Source organism: Rhipicephalus sanguineus, chromosome 1 (genome assembly GCF_013339695.2).
Source record: "Rhipicephalus sanguineus isolate Rsan-2018 chromosome 1, BIME_Rsan_1.4, whole genome shotgun sequence".
NCBI classification, from domain to species: Eukaryota; Metazoa; Arthropoda; class Arachnida; order Ixodida; family Ixodidae; genus Rhipicephalus; species Rhipicephalus sanguineus.
The window spans coordinates 411019-438129 of NC_051176.1; the positions used below are offsets into that span (position 1 = coordinate 411019).

Consider the following 27111-nt stretch of genomic DNA (forward strand, 5'->3'; position numbering starts at 1 on the left):
TAATGACCGGAATGAACGGCGCATGCGCACCAGCAAGACGGCTTGCCCTGTACGCAGAGGGTAGAAGCAAAGGTTCGGTCGCTCGTGCCTTCACGAACGACCCGCATTTCCGTTTCCCTGCCTCACAGGAGGCCTAGATCCAGTGCATTCCCTTGCTACGTGCCCTCTTTCACGGCAGCGAAAACAGCGCACTCCATCTCGATCTCTTTCACGAGACGAAGCAGCCTCGAGCTGCTGTGATCGGCTCACCACATTATCACAGGATACGTTACGACGAGCGTCACCCACATTGCGTTGGGTCAGATGGCGTCCCTTCGCGTGGGTTTCAGGTGGTGCAGCACAGGCTGCCCGCCTTTTGTGCGTATAGGGGTCAAGAGCGCGATCACTCAACTCCCACGCACAGCCACTGGCAGCCGCAAAGGCAGCGCCATGTGACTTTTGTTGGGGCACGGCCCCTCGCCATGCGCAGCGCGGCTCAAGGGCATCGCTGGCTGGCGGCGGCGGGCGATAGGCGCGCGCGGCGAGAAGGTCGCCTTGAATGCGCTTTGCCTCGGCGGCCAGCTCCTCCAAATCGCGGAAGCGACTGCCCCGCAGGTACGCCAAAAAGGTCGGATGTGCCTGCCGGATCACCCGTTCGACGCGTTCCTCGTTCGAGGCTCGGGGCTCAGCAATAGAGAAAAAGTCGTCCATCGCGCGTACGTACTCCTGAAGCGACTCATCAGGGAGCTTGTGTACGGAGCTCGAGCTCTCGCCGCATCCTACTCTCGTAGTCAGCGGGTAGGAATTCGCGCAGAAAGGCCACGCGGAACTCCTCCAGGATTGCTGCTCGGTAGCCGGCAAGCCGATACCACCTCACCGCCGTGTCAGTCAGTGCAGCCGGGACAACGTGCCCGAGCACCTCCTGATCGTCCAAACCCATTGCTCTCTGATAACGTGACAGAGAGTCAAGGTAATCTCGGGCGCTGAACATATCACTGTATCCGCTGTAAGTCGGCACAGGCAACATAACAGCGGGGTGAGCGCGTTTCGGAACGGCCGAAAGCGTTTGTACAGCTCCCGAGAGCGTTTGGATCATCTGGACGGCGTTTGGAGCAGCGTCTGAGTCGCACCTGCTTCACAGGAAGCCGTTGGTGCGTTAGCGGCGCGGTCGAGCGAAGGTGAACAGTCTCCCAGCTCGATCAGTGGAGCGGTTTCAAAAGGACTACCGCCCTGCGCGCCATTCCCAGAGCAAAAGAGGCTCCTAGCGGGATTTGCCTGCTGTCGAACATAATTGCCACTTGGGGCGGCTACCGTCGACAATACAGGCGCCTGCTCAGCGTGCGGTCGAACTGTTCGGTTGCACGGCTCACGGCGGGCAAAAGTCGGCACGGACCAGAGCCTGCGCCCCATCAATTCCACAGGGAACCGACTGAAAGCGCTGTGCCGTCGAACTGCCACACATTTCGAAGGGTACTGCAGCAGTCGAAGGTGCCTGAGCACACCGTTCGGGTAGGGCAAAGGGCCCAGTCCGCAACGATGCTCCATCTCCAAAGGGAGCTGGCAGGCGCTTTGTGTCGTCCCCACAGGGGGTTGCGACACGTAAGGCACTGGCCTCATTCTCGTGCAACGCGGCATCCGCCAGAAAAGTCAACGGACAAAAATCCCGCGAAGCAGACATGTTGCGGCGAGCCCAAGACGCACAGGCGTACTGACTCGCTAAGAGCAGTCAAAAGCTTAATGAGCTTTTGATACCGCGTTGGGCGCGAGTGTAGTGTGCACGTACTTCACAGGAGTACGGCCACTAGCAGTGGGTTCGGACTTAGCGAGCCACAGGGCCGCGTTTGCCGTCGCCTCGCGTGAACTAGCGCGCCGCTGCACACGTATGTTCGAGCGCAAAGGCGCCGAGCGCAACGCGGCAAGTACGCAGTACTGCTCTCGAGATCCGCAACAGTTTATTGCCCGCGGCAACACCACAAAATGCCGTACAACGCCCGCTCCCAAAGGCGGCGGGAGAAGCAAAACAGGCTTCACCACGCCACGGGCGAAAATACAACACAAAGGGTGCCGCTAGCACGTCTCCGCGGGCAACGGGCTCACGGCGACATGCCGCTGAGAGAAAACGGGTCCCTCGCGACTATGCTGCGTACTCTTACGATCCGCGACCACAGGGCCCGATTCGCTCGAGTGAGGGCAAACTCCGCTCGCATTGGCTTCGATAAGTACGGTTTCGGCGTAGTATGACCACGCGCTGAATGCACCGCACCGCTCTTCAGCCTAGCGTTCGGAAAAGGGCAACGTAAGGTAAGCGCTCGCCGCTGGCGCAAGGCACCGTTAGCGAGTTCCGTCCGAGCGAGCCCAAAAGAGGAGCCGACGGACAGGAGAGAAAAGACGTGCTCACCCTACGAGGTCCAGAGAGGGTCTCCCCCTTCCGCCGCACGAAACGTCTCGCGAGACGAGAAACTCGAGCGCAGCGCCCCCCCCCCCCCCCCCCCCGTCGAGGTCCTGCGCCGGGAGAGAGGAGGTTAACGTCACTCCCCGCTCGCCCAGCGCCGTAAGACGGCGGAGGAGAGGAACGGCATGATCGGACGTGGGGATGGCAGAAATAGGCGAAAACCAGCGCAATGGCGACGGGCAAGCCTCAATCCCCACATGTTACACTGCGTCCAGGATCGGAGGCATTGCAAGCTTTCTGCCTTTCACCTGGTTTTGCACTGCCTCCGTGATCGGCCTAGGCCGATCACGGAGACAGTGCAAAGCGACGTTGTCGTGTGGTGACGACATCATGTGATGTCACAAATTTTTGTAACTGCGATGTCATATAGTGAAGTCATCATGTGATGATTTTTTTGCATCACTCGTGTTCACGACTCGCATCCAGACTCGTCTTTTCTGCCTCGGAACCACAAGCAGAGTTGTTTTGCTCGGGGTGAAAAAAAAAAAAAAAAAAACCGTACACTTTCATTTCGTTCAAGGGCCTTACATGATCAAAACTGAATGCGGAGTCTCCCACTACGCCGTGCCTCATAATAGTATGCTGGTTGCGGCGCGTCCATACCCAGAATTTGTTTCTTTTAAAATGAAACCGCCGCCAGCTGCATCTTTTGAGCGGCTATTCTTTTCGTCCCGGTGCTCATTTCAAGACTTGCGACATACTCAGGCATTCATTTATGCATGTTGCGTGTTAAAAGTACATATGTACAAGTAAAGCGACCATTGCGGATATTTAGAAAGCTAGAATATCGAGGGTGCCCCACGCACAACACAGGGGCAGCAGCACTCACATACCCTCTCATGCACAGTTGCGCTGTTTGCACCTCTAACGGCAGGCGCTTACTCCATATGAAGCTGAGGCGGGAGTTTCGTGATCAGAAAAACATTGAAGGACTGGCGAAAGCTTTCTTAAAGTACTTCTATGCGATCGTTTTGAGCATGCACCTGGTTGCCTGGGAGACGGAAAAATACTGCAAATCGACGTTCTCCAAAAGCGACTGCAATGGCACATTCGCCTTCGTTAAGGTGGTGTCAAACAAAGAAATGAGCCCTCACAATTCCCTTCCTTCATTTATATAACAGGATGTTCTGTCCCGAAATTCGCCAAATTAAGGAAAAAGAGATATTTTCACGCCGTCTTCACAGTCACCTTTTTTTTTGGCGGCAGGTATCTGAGTAGAGGCATCAATTACGACACTAAATAAAGAAACTAAGCTAATTAACTTTTCACTTAGTGGAGAGAAGCAGTCGGGTCAAATGGGAAAGCTGCAGGCCTTCGAGCGAAGAGCCTCTTGCCGTTTTCAGATTTCACATAAGGAGCCGCTGGCAATAATTAGCGAGTAATGAAATCTGGCAAATTTCGCCGGCCAAACAGAAACTCGGAAGGGCGCAAATGCTATACGCTTCTGAGACGTCTAGAACTAGCGATCGTCGTCGTACCAACCATTGACCGACTTCGCTTCGTGGTTGTGTTTCGTTTGCGATTAGAGTATATATATGGCGCACGTGAGTTAACGAATACAGAACTAACACCACTGCAATCACCGCCATGAACAGTAACGTCTTTCTGGTCGCCCGCTAGTTGCGCTCATCGAAGCGTCGGTTGCGGTTCCGCCGCAAAATTTGGTTGAATTACGAGAGGCCGATTTTTCAAAATCTCAAAGCGGCAACGGCCTCTTCGCAGGAAGGACAGCAATCCTCCCATTTCCTGACCCGACCACCTGTCTCCACTAATTAAAAAGTTAATCGAATTATTTTATTTAATTACTGCCCCAATTTCCGTGTCTAGCCATCTTAAGATTTCTGACGTCGTACCGGGGGCCGCATAATAGTGCCCCGCGGGCTGCATGCAGCCCGCAGCCCGGAGGTTGCTGACCCCTGATATACCCTTTTTGGCGCAGTTTGGCGCAACCCCTTTTGGCGAAGTTTGCTGCAATTTTTATCAGGTTGGCGCAGCAAATGCCATTTGGCGCACTTTGGCGCAGGCGTGGAATCACTAAGGCTTGCATATAAACTTTCCTGATTAAGCAATCGCATTTCGCTTTCTCGGCTACCTGCCACTTTAAAGGAGTCATGAAGCACCCCTTGGGCTTGTTGAAAAAACACAACCTGCGGAAAGCTGACACGGCTATGAACTGCTCTGCAAAATATTACAGTCATGCGCGCCGCGTGAAGGCCACAAGCGGAGCGCGAAGTTGCCGTTTCCTCAGGCGCCCTCTTTTCAAACAGAGGCCGGTTCTCACTCTCGTCGGTGGGCGGGGCGCCTGCACGTTGACATCGTGGAGGCATAGCATGCTTATTGGCCGATAGCCGGATGAGACACGCTTCTTGCCATGGGGTGCCGCCACTTGCCCACGCCGCACTCCTCAGTCTGCTAACTTCACACGGTAGCCGCACTCGCGCATGCGAATCACAGCGGGAGAGCGATCGCGTTTCATGACGCGTGCTGACGTAACTTCTTTCCCCCGTGACATCCCTCCCTGTCTAGCTTCCAGTCCGCTCTTCGGCACGAGAAAAGAGAGAAAGCGCTGAGAGCGTGCGCCAAACCCCCGTAACTCCGCTGATTCTTGACGGATTCGAGAAATTTTTGCGGCAATCGATTCAGGAGGCAGTAAACTCTGATACTAAGGTCATTAGATCATTATTTGGAAAAGTGGTTCATGACCCCTTTAAGTCAGAGCCAACATACATGATTCTACTAAGGACGAAGCCTAATGGTGTTGCCTTCTTTCATACCGCTGTCTGTTTGTAATGCGTTTTAGCAGTCTGATGGTCTGATTTACCGCTTTTTCCAACTTGCGAATGCTTTCACCGTTGTGCCCACTGGCTGCGAGATGCAAGCCTAACACGTGTATGATGTCTATTTTGGGAATGGCGTGTCCTTCCGAGGCTGTCAGCTGTCTCTCTTACTCTGCTCTTACTCTGAGTTATTTCCATTTTGTTCGCTTTCTTTGGGTTTGCCACCCCTGTGCGTAGGTTTGTAGACTAGTAGCTCCCGATTTCTCAGCCAAGCAGGCCCGTGCCCTCTAAAAAACCGTGTCGATGGCTCTCTGTAGCGTTTGTTCGATTTGGCCGTCACATCCCTGCATTACCCACACGGCGATGTCGTCTGCGTACAGGGTGTGGCAGAGCCCGTCACAATCTCCTCCAATTTAGGTGGTAACCCTACGAGAGCATGGGCGAAATCACCGAGCCCTGAGGGGTGCCCAGCGTCATCTTCACTGTCCTGTCAGTGAGTTTCTATCATTCGGGTTAGTATAGTTGAGTGCTTGACGCTGTCAAACGCTTTCTTTAGATCTAGGCCTAATACTGCTTGGGTGTTTCTGGTCGTGCTGTCTATTACCTGGTGCTTGATTTGTAGCATGGCGTCTTGCGCGGAGAGGTTCCTTCTGAAACTCAGCATGGTGTGAGGAATCAGGTCGCGGTCTTCAAGAAAGTTGGTTAGCCTCGCGAGGACCACATGCTCCATGACCTTACCAACGCAAGACGTCAGCGATACTGGTCTTAGATTTTCCAGCTGCAGGCGCTTTCCCGGTATGGGTATCATAACTATGTGGATAGTTTTCCACTGTCTTAGAATCCGTCCCTTTTTTAACGAAATTCGCAAGTTGCTATAACCGTTTAAAGAAAATCTAAGGTGGCCTTTTTTTTTTTAAATGAATTTCAAGATATTGAATTTTTAGAAATATGCCTTATTTACGCATTTTTGGTTTGTGTTCGACACCATTCTCGGCAATGGTATCTGGCACAATTGTTGATCTAATGTGTGGCAACACTATGGCAAATTTTGGAAAGTCCAGTGATGCTACTGAGGACTTCTGATTTGGAGCAATTTTTGGAGCAGCAAAATTTTCATTTTGGAGCACTTTGGAGCAGCAAAAATTTCCATTTTGGAGCACTTTGGAGCAGCTAATTTCGCATCTTGGAGTACACTGGAGAAGCAAGTTGCATTTACATTCAAGCACATCAATAATTATTATGACGCTCTTTTGAAGATCGAGCTAGAAAGATTTCGATACATTGCAGATGTCATGGAGAAATTTCAGGAGCGCTTCCCATTTAATTCGATACTGCAAAAATAAGGGCGTCATGCAGTTGATTGTTCTGGAATAACCTCTTCAGCGATTATTTTTGACACTAGCAAATAAACAGAATACTGGATCCATAAAATTGTACCTTATGAAGTCACACTCTAAACAAGTCTATGTGGTTATCAGCAGACTCGGTAGACACAGGCCGCGACGTACAACAATGCATCAATGCTAAGGAGTCACCCTGCGCCTAATGTCTTCCCCTAAGACAACTCCAAGGGGAAAGCCAGACTCTTTTTCTTCTCGAATGATTGTACTGCTGAGCGCAACATGACGTCACTTAGCTAGCCTGAAAAAACCAACCTCCTCCGACACTCCCTTCCCTCTTTCTGAGGCCTCTCTGAGCTGTAGCAAGAGCATTCTCACAGGGTTTCCAGACTATCGTTTGCACATGCGGCAGGGTGCCTGAAAGATGGAAATCCAATTCAATTCGAGCTTCCGCGAAAGTGTCCGAAAATGTGCGCAACGGGGGACTACATGATTTAACGTTTTCATTTGACAGTGAAGTTGTACATTGCCAGGACATTCCATTTGTACGTCGAAAACCTCCTAGTGCCCTAGTGGGAGCAGCGCAGAAAAAAACAGGGTCCCTTATGGATTCGCCAAAGACGACTCGAAGGCTAATGCAATCTTTTTTTTTTCTCACTCCATGAATTGATCCTTCTCCTCCCCCCCCCCCCCCCCCCCACTCGAAATCTTTCTGCGCCTAACGTAGTTTTGCACTACCTCTAGGATCGGAGGCATTCCAAGCTTTCTGTATCTCGCCTGGTTTTGCACTGCCTCCACGATCGGCGCACAGATCACGGAGGCAGTGCAAAGCGACGATGTTTTGGGATGACGTCGTCACGTGACGTCACAAGTTTTGGCGATGCAGATGGCTGAAGAAGAGATGAAAACGAGCCGGCCGTCTCCGTGGCACGGCGGGTGCACGCGATACCATCAGCCCGCGTGCGAGGCCTGCCGTCGATTGCTCATCAGAGAGGAAACGTCTCGCCTGTCTTTCGTAAGGAGCATGAAGGGATGCCAGGGGAGGGGAGCGGGGGGGTTGTGACGCTTGAAGGGCGCAGTCACTGGCGCGCGCGCTATCTCGAGGCCTCGGGAGATGGCTTGTAAACTTGCTGTGCTCTCGACGCTTCCTTTGCGTTATGAGAATTGACAGCACAAAAAACGCTTCGGTCCCTTGAGCGGTCATTTCCCTTAAAACCAGTTTTGTTGAGTTACACGAGATTAGATCCAAAAGTGTGTTCGATGCTATCCTTACTTCATATAACAATTCAATTTCTTGTTATCGCATTCTCTGCGTCGACCACTGCATTTTATTTTTAACCGTCAGCTACTGACCCTGAAAAGCGAGAGGCGGACGAGTACAGCAGAACCCCGCTGTTACATTTTTCACTGCTGCGTTTTCCCGGCTGTTACGTCGTTTTCCGCCGGTCCCGGCATAGCTCCCATAGGATACAATGTATTGGGAACCCCGCTGTTACGTCGTAACTGTCGGACCATTCCCATATGATACGTCGCGAAGTGCGCTCAGAGCCGACCGAGTGACTACCGAAGAGAGCGGTCATTGGTGCATTTTCACGCAGCTTGGCCTGGTTTGACCGTAACATTAGCCGCATGAGAGGTGCAAGCAACAGGATCTTTCGATTGATGCAAACAGGTGCATCGCCTTCGAGATTCGAACTGCAAACATGGCGTCTATGACGTAATTGTTCGCGAAAGCAAGGCCTTCGAGATTGGCATTTACTATTGACAAAAGCATAGCCTTTGAGATTTGTATTTTACAAACATGGCGTCTATGATGTAATTGCTTGCGAAAGCAAGGCCTTCGAGATGGGCATTCACTTCTGCCATCGCGTTGGCGTAGACTCATCATCATCGTTATTTGTCGGAGGACGGGAGGAGTTCGAGCTGGTTGGAGCTCGCATGGTCGTGCGTGCGGTTCGCGGTCGGACTCACCGCGCTGGTCGTGATTGCGTGTGCTTAGTTCTTTCATGCCTACAGCTGTTGGTGTTAAAAAAAAAATCACATACGTTGATTACATTTCTGTGGATGAGGCCGTCCCCAGCTCCGCATTTCTATCCGTCGACTAGATCGTGGCTGAGCGCGCCAATTTTCGTGCTGCTCGTAAGCATTGAAATAAAATTCTGTACCACCAAATATTTGTTCGTTTTTCCTGTTTTTCGGCTCTTGCGTTTCCCGTCTCTTACGTTTATTTCCTATGGTCCCCTCAAAAACGTATCAGCGGGGTTATACTGTAACATGGCGTAGCTGCTTCACAGTGGGTGTTCCGATGCCAGAGCCATCAGCGATGGGCAAGCTACTGACAGCTGCGAATTGCGGCTGCTCCGAGCAGGAGGCATGCTTTTATTAATGAGATGACATTTAAAAAAAAAGAGCAAGCAAAAAATTCGAATGGGGACCCTAGCGCTCACGAGCCCGAAAGGGCAGAACCTTTTAGGGGGTATTTACCGCAAGAGCTATTACAAACCCGGATGGGCTGTGCTCTTCCATGGTCGCGAAGCATGGAAAATTTGATATTGTTCGATATATCCATTGCAAGCGTTCCCGGATTTCATTCTGCGATGTACAGAAACAGAAGGGAGATATTTAGCGGCACACGTGCAGTTATTACTGAACACTGCTTTAATTACGTGCTGTGCGACGCTTGAGGCGAGGTACAAGAAGCGTTTCTGGAACAGACGACGTTCGCCGATGAATCGCCGCCACATTTTCTCGTGCCGATCGGCCTAGACATAATGAGCCTATGCAGAGAACGCGTTTTGCTGTCGAACCGGCTCGCACAACAGAAGCTGCGTCCGCATCGTACATGGCATCGTGGCTTACTCGGATTGCACGCACGAGCGCTGTTTATTCAGCGGAATAATTCTTGGTCCGTGGTTTTAACTTTGGCGGCCCCAAGGTCAAGATGCACATGTTTTGAAGCACCGGCGGTGCGATTGCCGGTGATAGACGCCCCCGAACATGGGTCTCTGGCGCAGTTTGGCGCAATTTCCGTTGATATTATCAGGGTGGCGCAGGAGTGGAATCACTGAAATTCTGACTATTTTAGACACGGAGCAAAAAAATCTGAAATCTGAGTATTATTGAGCAATGTGCCGTACTTGCGATTATTTTTTCTGTAAATATGTGCAACAAAACTGCAAGATAACATTTTGGAAACGTACGTTACTCATAGTATGTCAGTAAAATTTTGAGACTCACAGCTACAACAGCTCTTTTGTCGGATGTCGTCAAACTCCCATCCTCGCGCAATTCGCAAAAAGCGGTCCTGGCTCAGTGGAGACTTGAAAATTTTTTGACTACGGCAAACATTTTTTCCGCGAAACTAAGATTGCTTTCGTGGCCGTGGGGACTCGGACAGCAAAATATATTTTTTTCAGCGATATTAAGGGGGTCCGCAGACATGTACCGACATTCTTATCTGACACACCTTTAACAGCCTAAAACCTTACGTTCAGCCGCCAGTCGCCGAACCAGTGCACAGGCGTAGTAACAAATGCCTGTTCAGAATGTTGACCGCGTATTCTTAATTTAAATATAAAATGCCAAAAAGGAACAGCACTTTCAAATCAGCCCTTGCCTTCCCCATTCTGACATTAAACTGCTTTCTTACTACGTGCATCTATATTTCTTACTTTTCTTGTCTATATGTACGCAACAGTCCACTGTTAAAGGGAACATCGGAGCGCGTGGCGGCCGCTCGGAGCCACCGGTGGTGGGTGGCTGCAATGTGTTTTGCACGGGTACAGGGAGCACCGTGTGCGGTGCTCTTTCTGCGTGTGGACGGTTCAAGCGCAGCAGCGGACAGTAACGGGCGACAAAAGAGCACCACTCACAGAGCACGCTGCCCCTGCGTGAAACTCGTTGCAGCCGCTGGTGAGTGCGGGCGCCGAGCGGCCACCACGCACTCCAATGTTGCATTTAATAGTACACCGCTGTGTACCTTAATGGCCATATGGCATTATAGAGTGGAGATGTAGTACAAAACATCCTCCTCAATAAAAAAGGAATACACCTGAGCTTTATAACGACAAAAAACTGCTCCTAGGCTTTACGAAATGTGCACTGTTAGAGATGGCCCCAATGGGCCTTGGATGGATGGATGCTATGAGCGTCCCCTTTATAACGGGGTGGTGACAAGTGTGCCACCAGGCTCGAAGAAAAAAAAAAAAAAAAAAACTTTACTCTTCTTTTTCTTAGCGTTGGCCTAGTGTCTTTACTTCAATAAAAACTATTTTACTCCAGAAAAAAAAAAAAACTTTTCAGCTCCGTTCTCTGCCTTTACGGCAGAACGTCCTTATTTTTTTTTCCAATATTTATTTTTGTCCTTTCTCACTAGTTTTCTGCCGCCTATACTCTAAACGTCTCTTACTTATTTCAATCGCGGGTGTGTTCAGCTTTCCACTGTCGTCTCTAAAACCCAAGGATTCATGCAGGCTTGTGCCCAAACGTACACCTGGGTGGATATCTCCACATTCAATCAGAACATGCTCCGCCGTTTCCTTATCTTCCCCGCAGCATGTGCATTGTTCTTCTTTACTGAATCTCGCTTTGTAACTATACCCGTTCTAAGGCAACCCGATCTCGCTTCAAACAGTAAAGCGCTTTCCATTGAATTATCGTAAAATGTCTCCCTCCTTATTTCATTTTTGCCCTTTCGGTAGTTACTCAAAGCCGGTTTTTTCTCCATAGCTGCCGTCCAGTAAATCCTCTCCGCCTCTCTGACTTTTCGCTTAACGCTCTTTGTCAACATACTGCTTACACTACCAGCCGTATATGTACTAGTGAGCCTCCTAGTTCTTTTTCTCCACTGTGTGTCCACGCTCTTCCTATACAAGTAACGGAACACCTTCTCTGCCCATCTACTCTCCTTCATATTCCTTAGCTTTTCTTCGAACCTTATTTTGCTCTGAGCCTCCCTCACCTCAAAACCTGCCCATCCCATATCGCCCTTTACAGCCTCATTTGTCATCTTCCCGTGAGCACCCAACGCGAGGCGTCCCACAGTCCTTTGATTTACACCCATTCCCGATTGCACCTCTGCCCTCATGCACACCACTGAGTTTCCAAAATTAAGCCCCGGAACCATTACAGCTTTCCACAGACCTCGAAGCACCTCGTACCTATTGTATCCCCACAACGCTCTGTGCTTCAATATTGCAGCATTCCTCTTTCCTTTTGCTGCCGAGGCTTTTTCCTGCACCTCCATGTACCTGTCACCCTCATTTATCCATACTCCGAGGTACTTGTATTCGCTCACCCTCGGTATTTCTTGGCCCTGTATTGACACCGCCTGATCACAAGGATCATTGAATACCATCAATCCACATTTTGTTACACTAAATCCTAGTCCTAGAGCTTCCCCTTCCCTTCTGCATATATCCGCCAGCTGCTGTATATGCTCTCGACTGTCAGCAAATAAGACAATATCGTCAGCATAAAATAATCCTGGAAGCTTCTGCTCAATCATCACGCCGCCCTGTTTGTCTGACAGATTAAAACCAAAGTTGCTACCTTCTAGCGCTTTTTCCATATTCACCATGTACAGCATGAATAACAGCGGGGACAAAGGACATCCTTGTCTCAGCCCCTTGCTAATCTCAACGTTCTCTTTGCTACTCATTCCTTCCCATCTATGCAAACTGTATTTTCTCAGTATATCTCCCTCAAAAGCTGCATACAGTCGTCGCTTATGCCAATTCCTTTCAATATAAAGTCGAACCCACTTATAACGATCCCACATATAACGATCTATCGGTTATAACGACCATATTTGGGTGCACTTACGATTTCCCTATGCTAACCATTGAAGCTGCGTCCAGATATAGCGAACATTTTTAAAAGCCTCCTACTTTTACAACGAACACTTCAGGCACGGTCGCTGTAAAAATATGGCGCATACGAAGCGAAAAAAAGTTAAAACATGCCTTCTAAAGCGTGACAGGGGCGCGCACTCGCGCGTGCCCCGCTTCAGTTTACTCGCGACTAAGATACCCCAGATTGGCGAGCAGCGCACGCAGATTTCGGACGCTGCGAGCGACGTCGCTCACTTTCTAGAGGTTTCTTCAGTGGTAGAATGGCAGTGAGGGAAAAAAAATAGTAGGCAGCATGAAGCCTTGCGGTCAGCCTTCGCACAGTAACCTTTCCTGACGCCGTTCTCTGCAGCGATGAACCAAACAATGCCTTGGAACGCAAGAAAGCATAAATGCAAAAAGTGATAACCGCGATAACTTTCCATCGCAAAAAGGTTCACTGCGTCCCTAAACTCGTCGACGCCACAATGTACCGCGAAAAGTCGTCCGTCTTTTCGGTAACTGCAGAGACCGGTCGACCGGTGATTACGACTTCCGCGCGATTGCGGCGATGCCTTCGCGGATAAGCATCAGAAAAGAGCGAAGACGAGGTGGCGGCCGTCGATGAACCTGCCATTATGCCTTATAGCCAACAACCTTATCACAGTCATCTGTAGATATCTGCTCGGCTGAGCGTGTGGCGTACACCGTACACTACGGATTGACGGCGGTACGAGTGCGCCATGCTTTTCTGCCGTTCGCAAGTTCGCCGCCGCCGTGTCGTGCGAGACCGCAAGTGCGCGTCGCTTTGTAGAAACGAAAGTAGCTCGCCGTTGTTGAGCGGCGCGGGCACTGAGAAACGTCAATGCACTGACAGCGAGCTTATACTGCGTATTTGACTAGGTGACTACTGAAGTGCGCCGCGCACCATCGTGCAGGGCCGCGAGAGCATCGCGGAGACGGTGGAGTGCGCGTTGCTTGGAAAATGCTTGTTTTCGCCGCGTTGAACGAAGAGGCTAGTCGCGGCACCCGTGCACGGTCTGGAGTGAAGCAAGCACGAAGAACGTACAACGCGCACATACGCAAGCGGTTCGGCAGTGACTCCGTGACCCGAGTAGGCGATGCGCTGCACGCAACTAGCCAGGGATGATCGGCTCCACGTCGCGGTACCGCGCTTCGGTGAAACCGGTGTCAGCTCATTGCAAAGGCGGTTAATTCACTTGTGAGCACGCAGCGGGCGTCGCTCACGACGCGAAAAGGCTTAGCTTGTCACCGAAGGGGTTGTTAGCACTTTAATAAAGTGCACAAAGAAAAAAAATGGCTGGCCGCTAAGCGCACGTTTTTAAGGACGAGTCCATATACAACGAACTACTGATGTAACGGCCACTTTTCGCGACACTTTCGAGTTCGTTATAACGGTTCGACTGTATCCCACAAAATTTCCTGATTAATGTTGTCGTACGCCCCAGTGATGTCTAGAAAAGCCATGTACAAGGGCCTATTTTCTATTTTAGATATTTCTATACACTGAGTGAGACAAACAGGTTATCGTCTAACCGCCTGTCGATTCGAAATCCATTCTGGAGTTCTCCCAAAATATCGTTGTGTTCTGCCCACTTTTCTATTTTCATTTTTACTGCTTGCATCGCCAACCTGTATAGTACCGATGTAATGGTTAGTGGTCTATACGAGGAATGTTATCCTTTTCTCCCTTGCCTTTATAGATTAAGTTCATTCTACCTTTTCGCCAACTATCCGGTATTTGCCTGCCCTTTAAGCATTTTTCTACAGCTTTCAGCAGTGCTTCTTTAGTGCTATTTCCTAGTTCGTTAATGAGGCTAACGGGAATCCATCTAAACCCGCGGCAGTGCGCTTTGGAATTTTTCCTTCAGCCATTTCCAGTTGAAATTCTCCAGTACTAGCTCTTCCTCGGTTGCTCTCTCCGCCACACTTTTACTCACCGGGAAATCCCCTGAATGCTGTTTTAAACGAATCAGCTGTTACCTTCCGTATGTAACCTAGCGCTTCGTACACTTCCAATTGACTTCCTCCTTCATCTACAATATACTGTTGCATTGTGACAGACTTCCTAGCTAACGCCTTTATGTTGCTCCAAATATCCTAGGTGCGGCCTTCTCTTTTCGCGAATCTCTGTCATCTACAGTGAAACCTCGGTGATACGATCACAGCTCATACGAATTTCGGGGTGATACGAATTTTTCGTTGGTCCCGGCCAAGGCCCATTGGCCTCAATGTAATGAAGTACGGTTGTTGCGAACCGATTTTCACCCAGCAACGTTTCATACGAACGTTCGCTACCACCCAGGTTCGAAGAAGTGCTGCCCGCGCTGTCGCGGAAGACGCGCCAAGCACGTGAGAGCACGGGAACGCAAGCGTGGGCATGCGCGCAACACCGCAAAATCGTCAGAATCACGGTGTAAGAAAAACACTTTTCTTACGGTCAGAATAAACCTTCAGAGACGCATCAGGGCCTCCGAGTGTTGCGGGTCACAACGCACCTGGTTCATTAATTAAATGCGAGCGTACCGGGCCGTCTGTTTACGAGTGCTGGTATGATTGCCCACATCTAAACTTTAACTGACAATCATTCAGGATTCTTCTTGACGTTGCCGCAGCCCTGACAAACAACAAATAAAAATTACGCCAACTTTCTTTTGTATACTTATTTTCCATTCTTTCTGGTGATACGAATTTCGGATGATACGAATATTTTTGGTGGTCCCGTGAGATTTGTATCACCGAGATTTCACTGTAGCCTTCACTTTCACCTTAATTTTGCCTCTACTAATTTCTGCACAATGGATTTTTGCTCTAAATATATTTCCCATATTTGGTTGACTTTGTCCTGTGGCCGCTTCTCCTTTTTTGCCTGTCTGTGCTCCCGTGATGCCTCACGTCGCTTCTCGATCGCCTCCCCGGATTTCTTTGTTCCACCAACTTTTGGCTTTCTCTTACCTTTTCAACAAATAGTTTTCTTCTCTTTTCCATTTCTTCCGTGATTACATGTAGCAGCTCACTATATTTCCAGTCTTTGCCTGGTAGTTCGTCTACTTTTTCCTCGACTCTTGCAGCTATATTTGTTATTTGTTTGTCATTTAGATACAAGCTACCAAACTTTGATTCCATGTTCTTATTTTCCAGTTTTATATCCCATTTGTAATATTATGCGTTTATGATCACTACCCAAGCTGTTAATGCCTTCCTTGTCTATTCTCATCTCTCTAAGTTTGTCATATATTCCTTCTGTCATGAGACAATAATCAATGCTCGATTGCCGGTTTCCTACTTCCCACGTGATCTGGCCGTCACATTTAGGCCCCGTGTTAACTATCTCCAGGCTATGTTGCTCGCAGAGATCTAGTAATAACTTCCCATTGGTGTCTGAATATCCGTCAAGGTCGTGTATGTGGGCATTCATGTCCCCTAGAAGGATGATTTGGGCCCCATTACCAAATTCTTAATATCCTCACTCATGCAATCCACTATCTCCTGATTCTTTCTCTGCAGTTATTTCCTGTGCTAAGGTAGGCAAACCCCTAGACACGTTTTCTTTCCACCTACTGTGCCCAAAACCCAGAGGTGCTCTGAACACGTCCGTTTCACTCTAACCCATTTGGCGCCGCTGTGAATTAGCATTCTACACCCCCCACCTTTCCTTTTTGATATGATCCTGTTGCACCCTTCCCAAACATAATCTTTCAGGTCTGAGCAGCGCCCCTAGTGGAGATCGCTGAAATCGAAACTGGGGGTCCATGACCTCCGAAGTTGCCCGCCGCGTGCCGGTAGACATTCTCGGAGGCCTGGTATTTTTTAGAAAAATTCGTAAATCTGCCACACCAGGTGGCGCTCAGTTAGCTCCCGTCGCCACTCTGTGACCCCCAAAAAACATGGCGCACATGCCGCCATCACCACCCGCCGCGCATGCGATGACTACTCTCAAGAAAAAGGCCCATTTAATCATGAGGTGGTTCGAATCCTGTGATGTGCTATAGAATAAAAGACTGGAAAAGATATCTAGTGCTGGATGGTGGCAATCAAGCTTTGCGCTGCTGATCAATGCAGTACAGTTACGGTGAATGGGTAATTAGGGCATCATGAAGAGTGGCATGACTTTATACAGCTTATTGAAACAAGCATAGCCGTGCAAGTTTCCAGCGAAATGCAAAAGGAAGGAAAGAAGAGGTTTAATATGAGGATGCTAGCAGGCATCTGCCAGTAGTAAGCCAGTATTAGGCAACATCAGCCATTACTTCAACTAATATTAGCCAGTGCTAACCAGAGTTGGTTGTAGGTGAGCTAGGATTACTCTCGCATGTAGAATGCTACTTACCGATCCACAGCTATCGGGCCCTCCATGGAAGAGGTTGCAGCACCAGCGTATCACTTCCGATTCCATCTTGCGCACGCCAACAAACACGTCGGAATGCAGTGGGTTCGAACGAAGGTGCCGCTCGTAGACTGAAACCATCAAGCCCTCTAACTTCGGGTCGTGCTCTGTATAGATGGCACCAGACACCACCCCCTTCTTCCACTCGACGTGAGAGAGCGAGTCATTCTCTGCCATCCGCTCAAGTATAGTCTCCTGCACATAGCAACATCAATAAGATTGATAACCTCACTGACTTTATTGAAAGCCAAGACAATTTCAAAAATTAGTTTTTTGGAAATCCCAGGCAGCACACGTCGGGCCGATATTCGTTTTACGGTGGATTTGCAAGGCATAATCACGGCCCAATATTGGGCAGTGAGCCAATATAGATGATTATAAAAACTAGTCCAATACCTCACTTTGCTCACGAGCCAATATAGGCCGAGCCTTCATTTGGCCGGCAATATTGGGCCAGTTTTGCCGCCCTTCATCCAATAGTGCATTTTCACCGGCGATATGCCGCCGTTTAGTCGATACCGCTGAGCCACCGACTTTCACAGCTATGTGGGGCCAAGTTTGCCGCCTTTCCACCAATACCGGCTGATCGAAGAGCTTTTGCCGCAAATATTGGCTAGTTTTATCGTTCTTAATTCAGCCTATGTCGGCTGAACCGTTGGCTCTCACTGGCTAATAGTGGGCCCCCTTTTGCAGTCCTTCAGACAACGCAAGCTCAGCCCCTTTTACAGGTGACACTGGCCTCTTTTTGCCACCTGTCTGTGCTCGACCTGATAATCAAAATGCCGATCGACATAAGCATAATGAAATTCCACTCATTTACACCAATGTATCGTGCGTTGTACGTACGCATTTCAATGTCAGAACATCACATGCGTGCTTCTGAGCAGTTTTGTTTCTCTTTTTCATGAACATACCAAAACAACTGACCATTATGTGAAAAGCACTTGTGATGCAGTAGAGCATTAGGCCGTTTGACTGTTCGTCGCCTAAGATGCAGAAAGCCGCTACGTGTACTAGCACAAATAAGAAAACGTATGCAATGCATCGTTCTAATGCCGTATGTACTATTCGGGGTGCATGTATAGCCAACTGAATAGCCCTTCTTCCCTCTTTCGTGTTCTGCAAGGGACAATGACTAACAGTGGTTACTAGCGCAGTCACTTCTTTACACAAAAGATGGGTCTTCAAAATAATGACTGCCTCACATTCGATGCCCCTTTCAGTGATAAGTTATTCAACGCTATCAAATGTTGAAACTTTATAACACGCACTGTTAACTTCATGAGCCACATTTTCACAGCACTTCTCCTTAGTAAATATTTTTGTCATTATTTCGGCCGACTTGGCGAATACATCCCACATCACGATTTTCCCAAAATGCTTTAGTGTAAGGAGTTTTTTGTGAATTTTGGCTCTGTGCATAAACCGAACCTGATATTATATTACAGCACTATATCATTTACATCCTTTCAGGCGCTGACTGTGTGGCGCGAGCGCTCATAAAATACGCGAATAGTTTCCTATCCATATATGTATACGTAGTTACACAGACACGTGTTGTGGTCAGGTGTAACAAGCACATTTTGCTTCAGCGATGTCACATAATTTCAACTTGTGCGAAGTACTAAAAATCTCGTTCATCGAGTGCTTTTACAAACAGTTAATTCATTATTACTGCACTGTGAAGTACGATCAGAAATGCGGTTTCAGCACGGTGTATGCAAAGTTTTCATGTAGCGACATGTTGCAACAAGCGATGCAGTGAAAATTCGATGAACGCCTTTCTCAAATGGCATGCCCCTTAGAGGAGGGAAACGCACACCACTGTCGGAGGCTGAGCCGTGCTCCTGAAGGGCTGCGGACTTGGCGTCTTTTCCTCTCCTTGTCGCAAAAAGCTATCCCTACAGAGGCATAATCGTTGTTGCCGGCTATTTGACTCCGGTCAGCAGAATTCATCAAGAAGTGTGTGGACATGTGTGATGGAAAGGTGAAATCGTGAGACGGATACGCGGCAGGATTCTGATTGTGGCGCTGTTTTCAGCAGAGATGACCGCACTGAGTAGCCCATGCTTCCATAAGTGGACTCGCACGCCTCAGATGAGACGAGTTGTTGACTGTTCTTACGTCGGAACGCCAAATTTTCTTCGTCTATTCTGATCACACATCTGCTATGAACCATCCTTTTTCGTGTGTCTATGGTGCGCTTGCATTTTATTCGCTCGTATTCAGGCTCAAGTGGCAGGTTTTTCATGCACGATTACTTTCCATCTTACCGCTAGCGTAGCAGTGCATGTGTCGACCTTGTTTAGATGCAGAATGCCTTGTCGTACCACTATGCAGTAGTTTCTTTATTGACGTTTTTGCCCATCGGTTATCACTGACAAAATGCAATAATTGTAAATTCTGTTTCAGGGATAGTGGTAAATTGCCGGTCATGCGTAGCGAATGCCTAACATTTGTGCACCAACCCCTACCTATTCGTTGCGAATTTCATAAACATCAGGGGGCTCCTCTGTTAGCAAGTAGCATACTGTAGAGTTTGCATCGTGCCGGATGGCATGGATTAGGATGGAGAAAACATGATGAGGCGTGCTTACCCATGTTTATTGACTGTCATAGTTGCCTACCGAATGAGCGGGCCTCGCTATATCCGGATACTACATTATCCTCCTGAGGAAGAGTGTTCATGGAGCAAACAGAAAAATAATGAATAAATACAATAGCGAACACAATTGAGTTTCACTTGCTGCTTCCTCAGTACAAGGTTACACGTAAGATCACTTGAGAATTTCAAACGCACGCACAAAGCATGCTTGCCGGTATCACAGCATAGTCGTCAAAGTGGCCAGGACGCTTCCTGTCCCAGGTGGGGTAGCGACGACAGGGATGCTTGTGTGGTTGGTGGAGGGGTTCTGGTGCCTGAGCTTCCGTGCCCGGCAAAGGTGCCAGGTCATCGCACTCTGGCTCTGCACTGCGTGGCGATGTTGAGACAATGCCTGAAACATCCTTGAGAAACTGGCATTTCGGACTACTACTCCAGAAGCATCCTTGAAGAAACTGGCATTTCAGACTACTACTACTCCTGAAGCATCCTTGAAGAAACTGGCATTTCAGACTACTACTACTCCTGAAGCATCCTTGAAGAAACTGGCATTTCGGACCACTACTCAGCCTCCTCGTGATGCCACAATTTGTGACCCTGAGACCTTAGTGACCACATATGGCAAGGGATCATAATATGGTGTGAATTTGTTTTTTTTTTTTTTGTGGCTGTTTACAAAGAACTTGTTGACCCACAAAGAATTGATGTGGCCTGACGTTCCTTCCAGCGTCAGCGTACTGTTTGTTATACACCTTCTGGTGTAATTCCGTTGACCTTGTGCCGCTCTTGTTAGCTGCTTGTGGAGGTGGAACGTATTGAGGAAGGAGATTTCGCACTGACCGTCCAAACAATAGTTCATACGGGGTCCGCTGAGTGGTGCCTTGTGGTGTCGACCTGTATGACATCAAAAATGTGTCTAACTCTGACTTCCAGTCACTGCTCTCAAGTTGGCTGGTATGGACTTGTTTCTTTAGTGTCCGCATGAATCTTTCAACCTCGCCACTCGCTTAAAGCCATAGAGGTGTGACTCTGTGATGCCGAAAACAGAGTTCTTCAGCGAAGTTTGCAAATTCTGTGTCTTGGAATGGAGGTCCATTATCCGTCTGTACTTGTTCGGGGATTCCAAATTGAGCAAAAACTGCTCGGAGAAGTGGTAGCACTCTATGAGCATCTGTAGAGCTTATGATGTGCACAACTGGGTAACGTGAAAAGTCATCAATTATTACCATGGCATACTTTCCGTCGAGAAATGGGCCACAGAAGTCGACCGATACAGATTCCCACGGGCTGTTTGGTGGCTCTGTGAGAGCAAGAGGTTCACAACTTGACTGGGGTACTGCTGCTTGGCATGGGAGGCAACCCTTGATGAGTGCGTGTATTAAATTGTCCATGCCTGGGAACCATACTTTCTCTCGAAGGAGTTATTATGTTTTTATAATGCCTTGATGGCCACGGTGTGCAAGTTGTACCGCACGTTCCTGAAGATTCATGGGGAGGACCAAGTGTGTTCCCCTGAGAATGAGACCATCAGGTGCGTTTGTCAACTCCGTTCTTATTGCAGCAAATGGTTTCAGTTCTGCTGTTTGCCATTTGTCCTGCAAGTTATGTATGGCTTCTTTGACCAGCTTTGCAGTTGTGGGTCCATTTTCATTTGTTCAGCCACTTCTTCGATTGAGAAGTTTTTTGGAATGCAATGGTGCTGGACGAAATGAACATACTCATCTGGAACTTTGTCTGAATTTGACAACCTGGCTTCTCAAATGGCACTGGGTGTCTTGACAGGTAGTCCGATGCATTGCTGCTACCAGCCGTGCGGTGCACATCATATGCATATTGCTGTATACGGAGGGCAAGGCATTGTATGCGGGCAGAGGGCACTGATTTGGGGTTTCCAAGGATGCTGACAAGCGGTTTATGATCTGTTAGAAGAAGGAACTTCGTCCACAAGTAGAGCCCGAAGTGTTCCATACCCCAGACAGCTGCTAACAACTGGCGTCAGAGCTCTGCTTGCATATGCTATCACCAGGGTGCTTGTATTCTCTCTTTGCAACCACATTCACTCCTAAGTGATAAGATTTATCTCTCTAAAGGCACACCACCAGTTACATAGAACAAAATAAAGTTAATAAATCACATACCACTATCTTGCAATATGCCCAAAAAACATAGTTCCTTTGCTGACAGAGCAATGGAAGCACGCTTATACAATGCCTAAATCCTTGGCCATCTCTGCTGCTTCTACTATCTCTCGCGTTTTTTGGTCATCGTGAGCGAACAGTACAGCACATTTTTCAAATTCCGGCGTACACCCGCAGCTTCGGCAATGCGTCGCCATGTGACCTTGCAGGACCTCCCCGACATTGTACGCGTGCTCCCTGAGACAGGCGTTTAAGCAGCGCCCGGTTTGTCCCACATATCTGCTTGCCACATGTTAAAGTAAATGAGTAAACCACTGCTTCTTTACATTCTGCAAAGCGTACTCGATGCTTCGTAGAATACGTGCGCTTTTCTTTGGCCGTTGGGCAAGTCATCTTGCAAAGGCCTGACAATTTCTTGGGTGCCGACATGACAACCTTGACATCTGCGTGCTGCCCCACCTTCTTTAGATTATGGGAGACACGGTGAATATACGGAATTACGGCAAACCTTTTATTTGGACTTTGCACAGCTTCCGCGGTGGTCTGTCTTCGCTCTGGCCTGGCACCACCTCTTACATTCTTTATCTTGCGATGCAAGACTTCTGCCACAGCTGTAATTACTTCTTGTGGGTAACCTGCAGCTTCAAGCCTCTTAATTTGCATTCGGAAACTTTCTTCGATCAGACGTGGGCATGATTTTTTCAACGCACTTACAAGACAAGATTCAACGATAGCCCTTTTGACTAGTTTAGTGTGCGCGGATTGGTAGGGTAGGAGCGGCTTCAAACCTCTTGGTTCGTACAACCAAGAAAGCTCATCAGAAAACCTAATCTTCAAATCTAGAAACTTGATTTCGTTGTTCTGCGACAACTCGTGAGTTATGACCAGGGGCTGTAAACCTTTGGAAAAAATAGATAAGATGCCGGATACACTTGACTCGAGGCTAGGATCACTTGGTTCAAACAGTATAAGATAATCATCGACAAAACGGAAAATTTTTTGCACTCCTGCCTCTTTAATTTCCATTGAAATATGCCTATCGATGCTGGCTAGGAACAAATCACTCAGTGTCTCTCAGTCACTCAGTCACTTCACGACACGGTGTAGAGGGATGGGCACACGTCTTGGGACCAGCAGCGAATAGGGGACAGCATCTGGTTTTAGGCGTATAGTGTACGCTTCTTGCAGCTCGCCCAAACCACAGAACAGCTTGTCTGATGCCGCCTGGTTGCCTTGCGTCTCGACCACCGGATCCACGAACTTGACCACACCCAGCTCTTGGATAGCAGGAAATCCCAGAAGTGGCATGACCTGTGACCAAAGCACGTAATGTCGTTGCGTTGCCGACTTGTACTTCCATTGCAGGAGTGGCGGTAAACGTTCCCAGCACGTCCAGCGGTTGTCCCGCCGGTCCTGAAAGTTCGCCTTCCGGCGCTCAAGATATGGCGGAATTCCAGAAAATGACTGGGGACGACTGTGACCTCGGCGCCGCTGTCAACTTTGAAGCGTAGAGGCGTTCCGTCCACTTTTATATCCACGAACTTGGCCCGCTCTTCGCTGTTCGAACCGACAGCACCCCAATTCCACAACGGAAAGTTGCTTGCTAGCCGGCAAACCACTGCGAAATGGCCCTTTTTTTCCACATTTGTTGCAGGTTGCTCGGCGTGCGGGACATTCTGAGCGCAATAGTAAGGACCGCACAAAAAATCCACAAGGCAAAGAAGCATGCATCCATGGGGCAGCTGCGTTGCGCGTCTCTCGCATGCTGTGGGCGGTTCTGCATTACTTTTGGCGCTTCCACGTTTATCGATTCGTGATGCGTTATCACAGCTGGCGAACAGGCTGAAAGATTTGCCCTTTCCTTCTCTGCGTCTTCCGCCTGACGGACACAAATGCGCGCTTCATCTTAACGTAAGCTTTGGATTGTGGCAGAGCTTATCTGAGTAACTTCGTGTCACGAAGGCCCAACGATAAACGGTCGCGGACCAGTCGCTCCTCTATGTCCCGTGCAGAATTAATTGCATCGTTTCACCATATTCCCAGTGGCCGTGAAGAACGCGTCAGCTGCTCTCGCCAGCCTGTTGAACACGTCGGTGGAACCGTGCGCTCCTCGTAGAGCTCGGTTGGCGGGGTGGTAAGAAGTATCCGTCCAGCTTACCAAAGATGACGCTGTACTTTGAATAGTCTTCGTCCCGTACTTGCAATGAACACAAAATGTCCCGTGACCTGGTGCCAGCAGTATAGCAGCGTTCTCTGACGCGAACTTCATCGTCCGCCCGCATGAAAGGACCCGTCGCAAAACTGTAGTCGTCGAACTGTTGACGCCACCTCTGCCAAGCCGCTGGGTTCTCGAAGAGTCGAAATGGGGGTGGCGGTTGCAAGTTGGGCCCGGCGACCATGGCCACCATGGCTTTCCCGCCGGTCGCCGCAGGTAGCTCGCTGTCCTTGTTCTGCTCGCCCAGAGGCATTTTTACTATGATGCAGATCCCACTTCTGACACCATGTCGAGAGTAACGATAGGCCGACGCGACGTTCGGCTGGACCGGCGACTAACTCCCCGGCATGTTTATTGACACTATATATATACACCTGTAACCCCTTAGTGGCGCCGTCTGTTAGTGTGTTAGGGTAAGTGACGCCACCTAGGATTAATATAACAAAATACAACACACTACAATCACTGAAATAAGGCTGTGGAAGTGTACGTGGCAAGAGAAATTCCATAGGCAAAACAAGCGCCAAGCTGTACACAGATGCGCAATTTATTTTGTGTGCCTTTTTTGATCATTGTCAATAAAGCAGATCGAGTGGCCCTTACATATACAGCATTAATAGTGAACTTCTCACACCATCGGGTCCATTCAGTGCTTTCAAGAGCACATTGGAACACCAGCTGATGTGAAAAACTGGTTGTGGTAACTGTGCATACCGCGCAATATTTCAAACAGTGATCGCGATTGTGTGTTCTGCATTCACTGGTGCTCTCTGAGAATCCTACCTGTGGGCCTGCGAGCCCGTGAGGCAGCCGCGTGACAGAATGGGTGCTGTATTTTAGTTTCGTCACATAAATGCACATGTGGCGATTGCATTGTTTAACAATACAAACTCGATTACTTTATTTTGATGAGCTTTTGAATGCCCTTATATTAATTATTGTACGGATGTTTCATTTATAATCGCTTCTTTATCATACGCACACATTTTTAAAGCAGTGAATTAATTTACGTTTTTCCTTTGTGTCTATTTTTAGCTCAGAAGTTCCAGAAGGTCTCGTCAGTAATATTATATGCTTTAGGAGAACTTGCGTTTGGCCTAGTTTGTGCTTACTGTTTGACATTTTGACCGCACAAAAAAGACGAGGACAGAGGGAGGTACGACGACACGGGCGGTCAAACCTCGTCAGTAATGTTCTGCGTGATCTTAATGCCATTTCTTTTACTATTACAACAGCATGGCACAGCAATTTCTTTTCAGGCTTTCATTTTCTGGACCTTCTGGCCATTACTATGGCCAAAAGGGTGGCTTTGTTGGCCACTTTCTTGACAAAGGTTCTGCACACCCATCTTCACTGACCCACGCGAGCCCAGCAACTAAATCTAAAGCGAGAGCCAGCGCAGCGCGAGGTTAGCACGCAAGCACAATCACATGAGCACCGCAAGCAAGAACACGCGCACTGCTGTTGAGCACAGTGCGAGGAGTGAATGCGCGCACGAGCAACTTGGGGCCGTATTCTGAAACGATCGCAAAAGGTGACAATCCCCAATTTGTCGCCTTTGGTGCCCGCTGACTGGCTATTGAGCAAAACCGGAAAAGTGAGGGTGCCATCTTGTATTTCTGCCGATGTCATGGTGTTCCTGACATGTCTGAAAGAAACGAACACACCTTATCGCATCGGTTAATCGTGAAGTCGAGCATTCAGGGATATAGACGGTTGCTTCTAGTATTCAATCCTTGGTGGATGTGTGCAGCATTTTTACCGCTGAAGCTTTAAGCGAGCATTACCTTGGTGTGCTTTCAGTAACAGTTGTTTTGCGAGCGCATGTTCTTTGTGTTTCAACAACGTGCCAGCAGCATGAACTGTCTGTTTGCTCGTGATGTTTATTGCGCGCCGGCAACATGTCGACATGTTGAGATGATGTTGGCTGCGGCGGCATGCCACAGCTGAACTCCTCTGAGTGTGCGTGTTAAACTTTGAACAAAAATACATTTCATCCAAGGTTGCATTCCTTCAATATGAAACTGCGCTTTAAACAATTACACAAGAAATGGTGAAAGCACTTTCAACGTGTCTTATATTTCAAGTAGCCACCGCCAAGCCTGGCCAGTGTGTAGAAGCCAGTATACACTTGACGCCACACACTGGTCGTCTGCACTCGCGCACTCTTGTGTTGTGAGACGTTCAAATCGCCAATGGCCACCGTAAAAATGACATCACGGCAAGTAGTTGATACAATTACCGAATGCTATGCGTCACACAAGGCGACACAGTCATCGTTTGCGATCGCGCAGGCGCAGGGCGAGCAGAGGAGAGAAAGCACGCGCGCTGCCAGACCGCGCAGGCGTCGCGTGCAACTAGATAGCATGCATGCAGCCGCAAAGTAAACAAACCGCCGACGGAGCGCCGTGAGCGACCGCATACTGCGATTTTAAAAAAAAAAAAAAAGGGGGGGCCGCTTTTAGAAAGGCGCAGCAGCGGCCCCTGGCTCAAGTTTTCTTGTCTATACCTTTGTACCCCTCCAAATATGAATTCATGTGTGCGCATCCTCGTTGATTATCTCTTCCGTTATGTATGCAATATGTCTTGTTACGCGGTGCCTGCATGGTTATGTGGTTGTGGCATTTATATGCGTTGCTGGATGAAGAAAAAGCAGTTAATCAGCGCCAGTGCTTGTCTCATCCTGGTTGGCGCTGAAGCTATACGAACTTGGAACCACCAAAGTTATGTTGAAGCTTGTATGCAAGTTTCATCATTTTGTTGACTGTCAAAAAAGGTACGGATCATAGACCCCTGCTTGCCATTCTCAAATGTGCATTGGAGACAGCCACCACGATTTCAGGATTTTTCATCAGACTTTTACAATATTGTTATGGGGAGACGACAGAAGAAGGCTGTATTTACAATATTCACACAATCGCAGTGATCGGGGTAACAACCAACATGGCGAAACAGTAACGGACCTGTCCTCCTCTTCTTCGTCCTCTGGGTAAGTGGCACATAACATTACCCTCCACGGTGAAAGCACAGACTCGGTGCACCGGGCAAAGAGCTCGCGAGAATGGTCACTATAATACGCGTCCGTGGGTTCCGGTATGTGATAGGCTTCAGACGGACAACGTGAACAATGTCAGTGCGGGGCTGAGTCGACGAGGACGAAGACAATGGCTCGATTTCATACGTCACGTCGGTTATTGGCAGCATACACGGTATGGTCTGTGTGGGGAAGAGTGGCTTTTTCCCCAACACGGCGTGCTGGAGACCAAAGGAGGACAAGAGATGCAGGAAGAAAGTGGGTATTTCTGTGAAGGCGATCGTAGTGAGATTGTTGGCCTGCTTGCGATTCGGTTAACCGAACGCGCGCAACTTGAC

The 27111-nt window shown here is 48.8% G+C and overlaps 1 protein-coding gene across 2 annotated transcripts in view; it reads right to left on the bottom strand.

The window, feature by feature from the left end:
- The window catches only part of LOC119389128 (sphingosine-1-phosphate lyase), a 369711-nt gene that overhangs the window by 207113 nt on the left and 135487 nt on the right, over window positions 1-27111 (bottom strand). For both annotated transcript variants that reach the window (XM_037656375.2, XM_037656371.2), the window contains one exon: window positions 16728-16979. In XM_037656375.2, the coding sequence (XP_037512303.1) occupies window positions 16728-16979 (252 nt within the window). The remainder of the gene's footprint in view (window positions 1-16727; window positions 16980-27111) is intronic.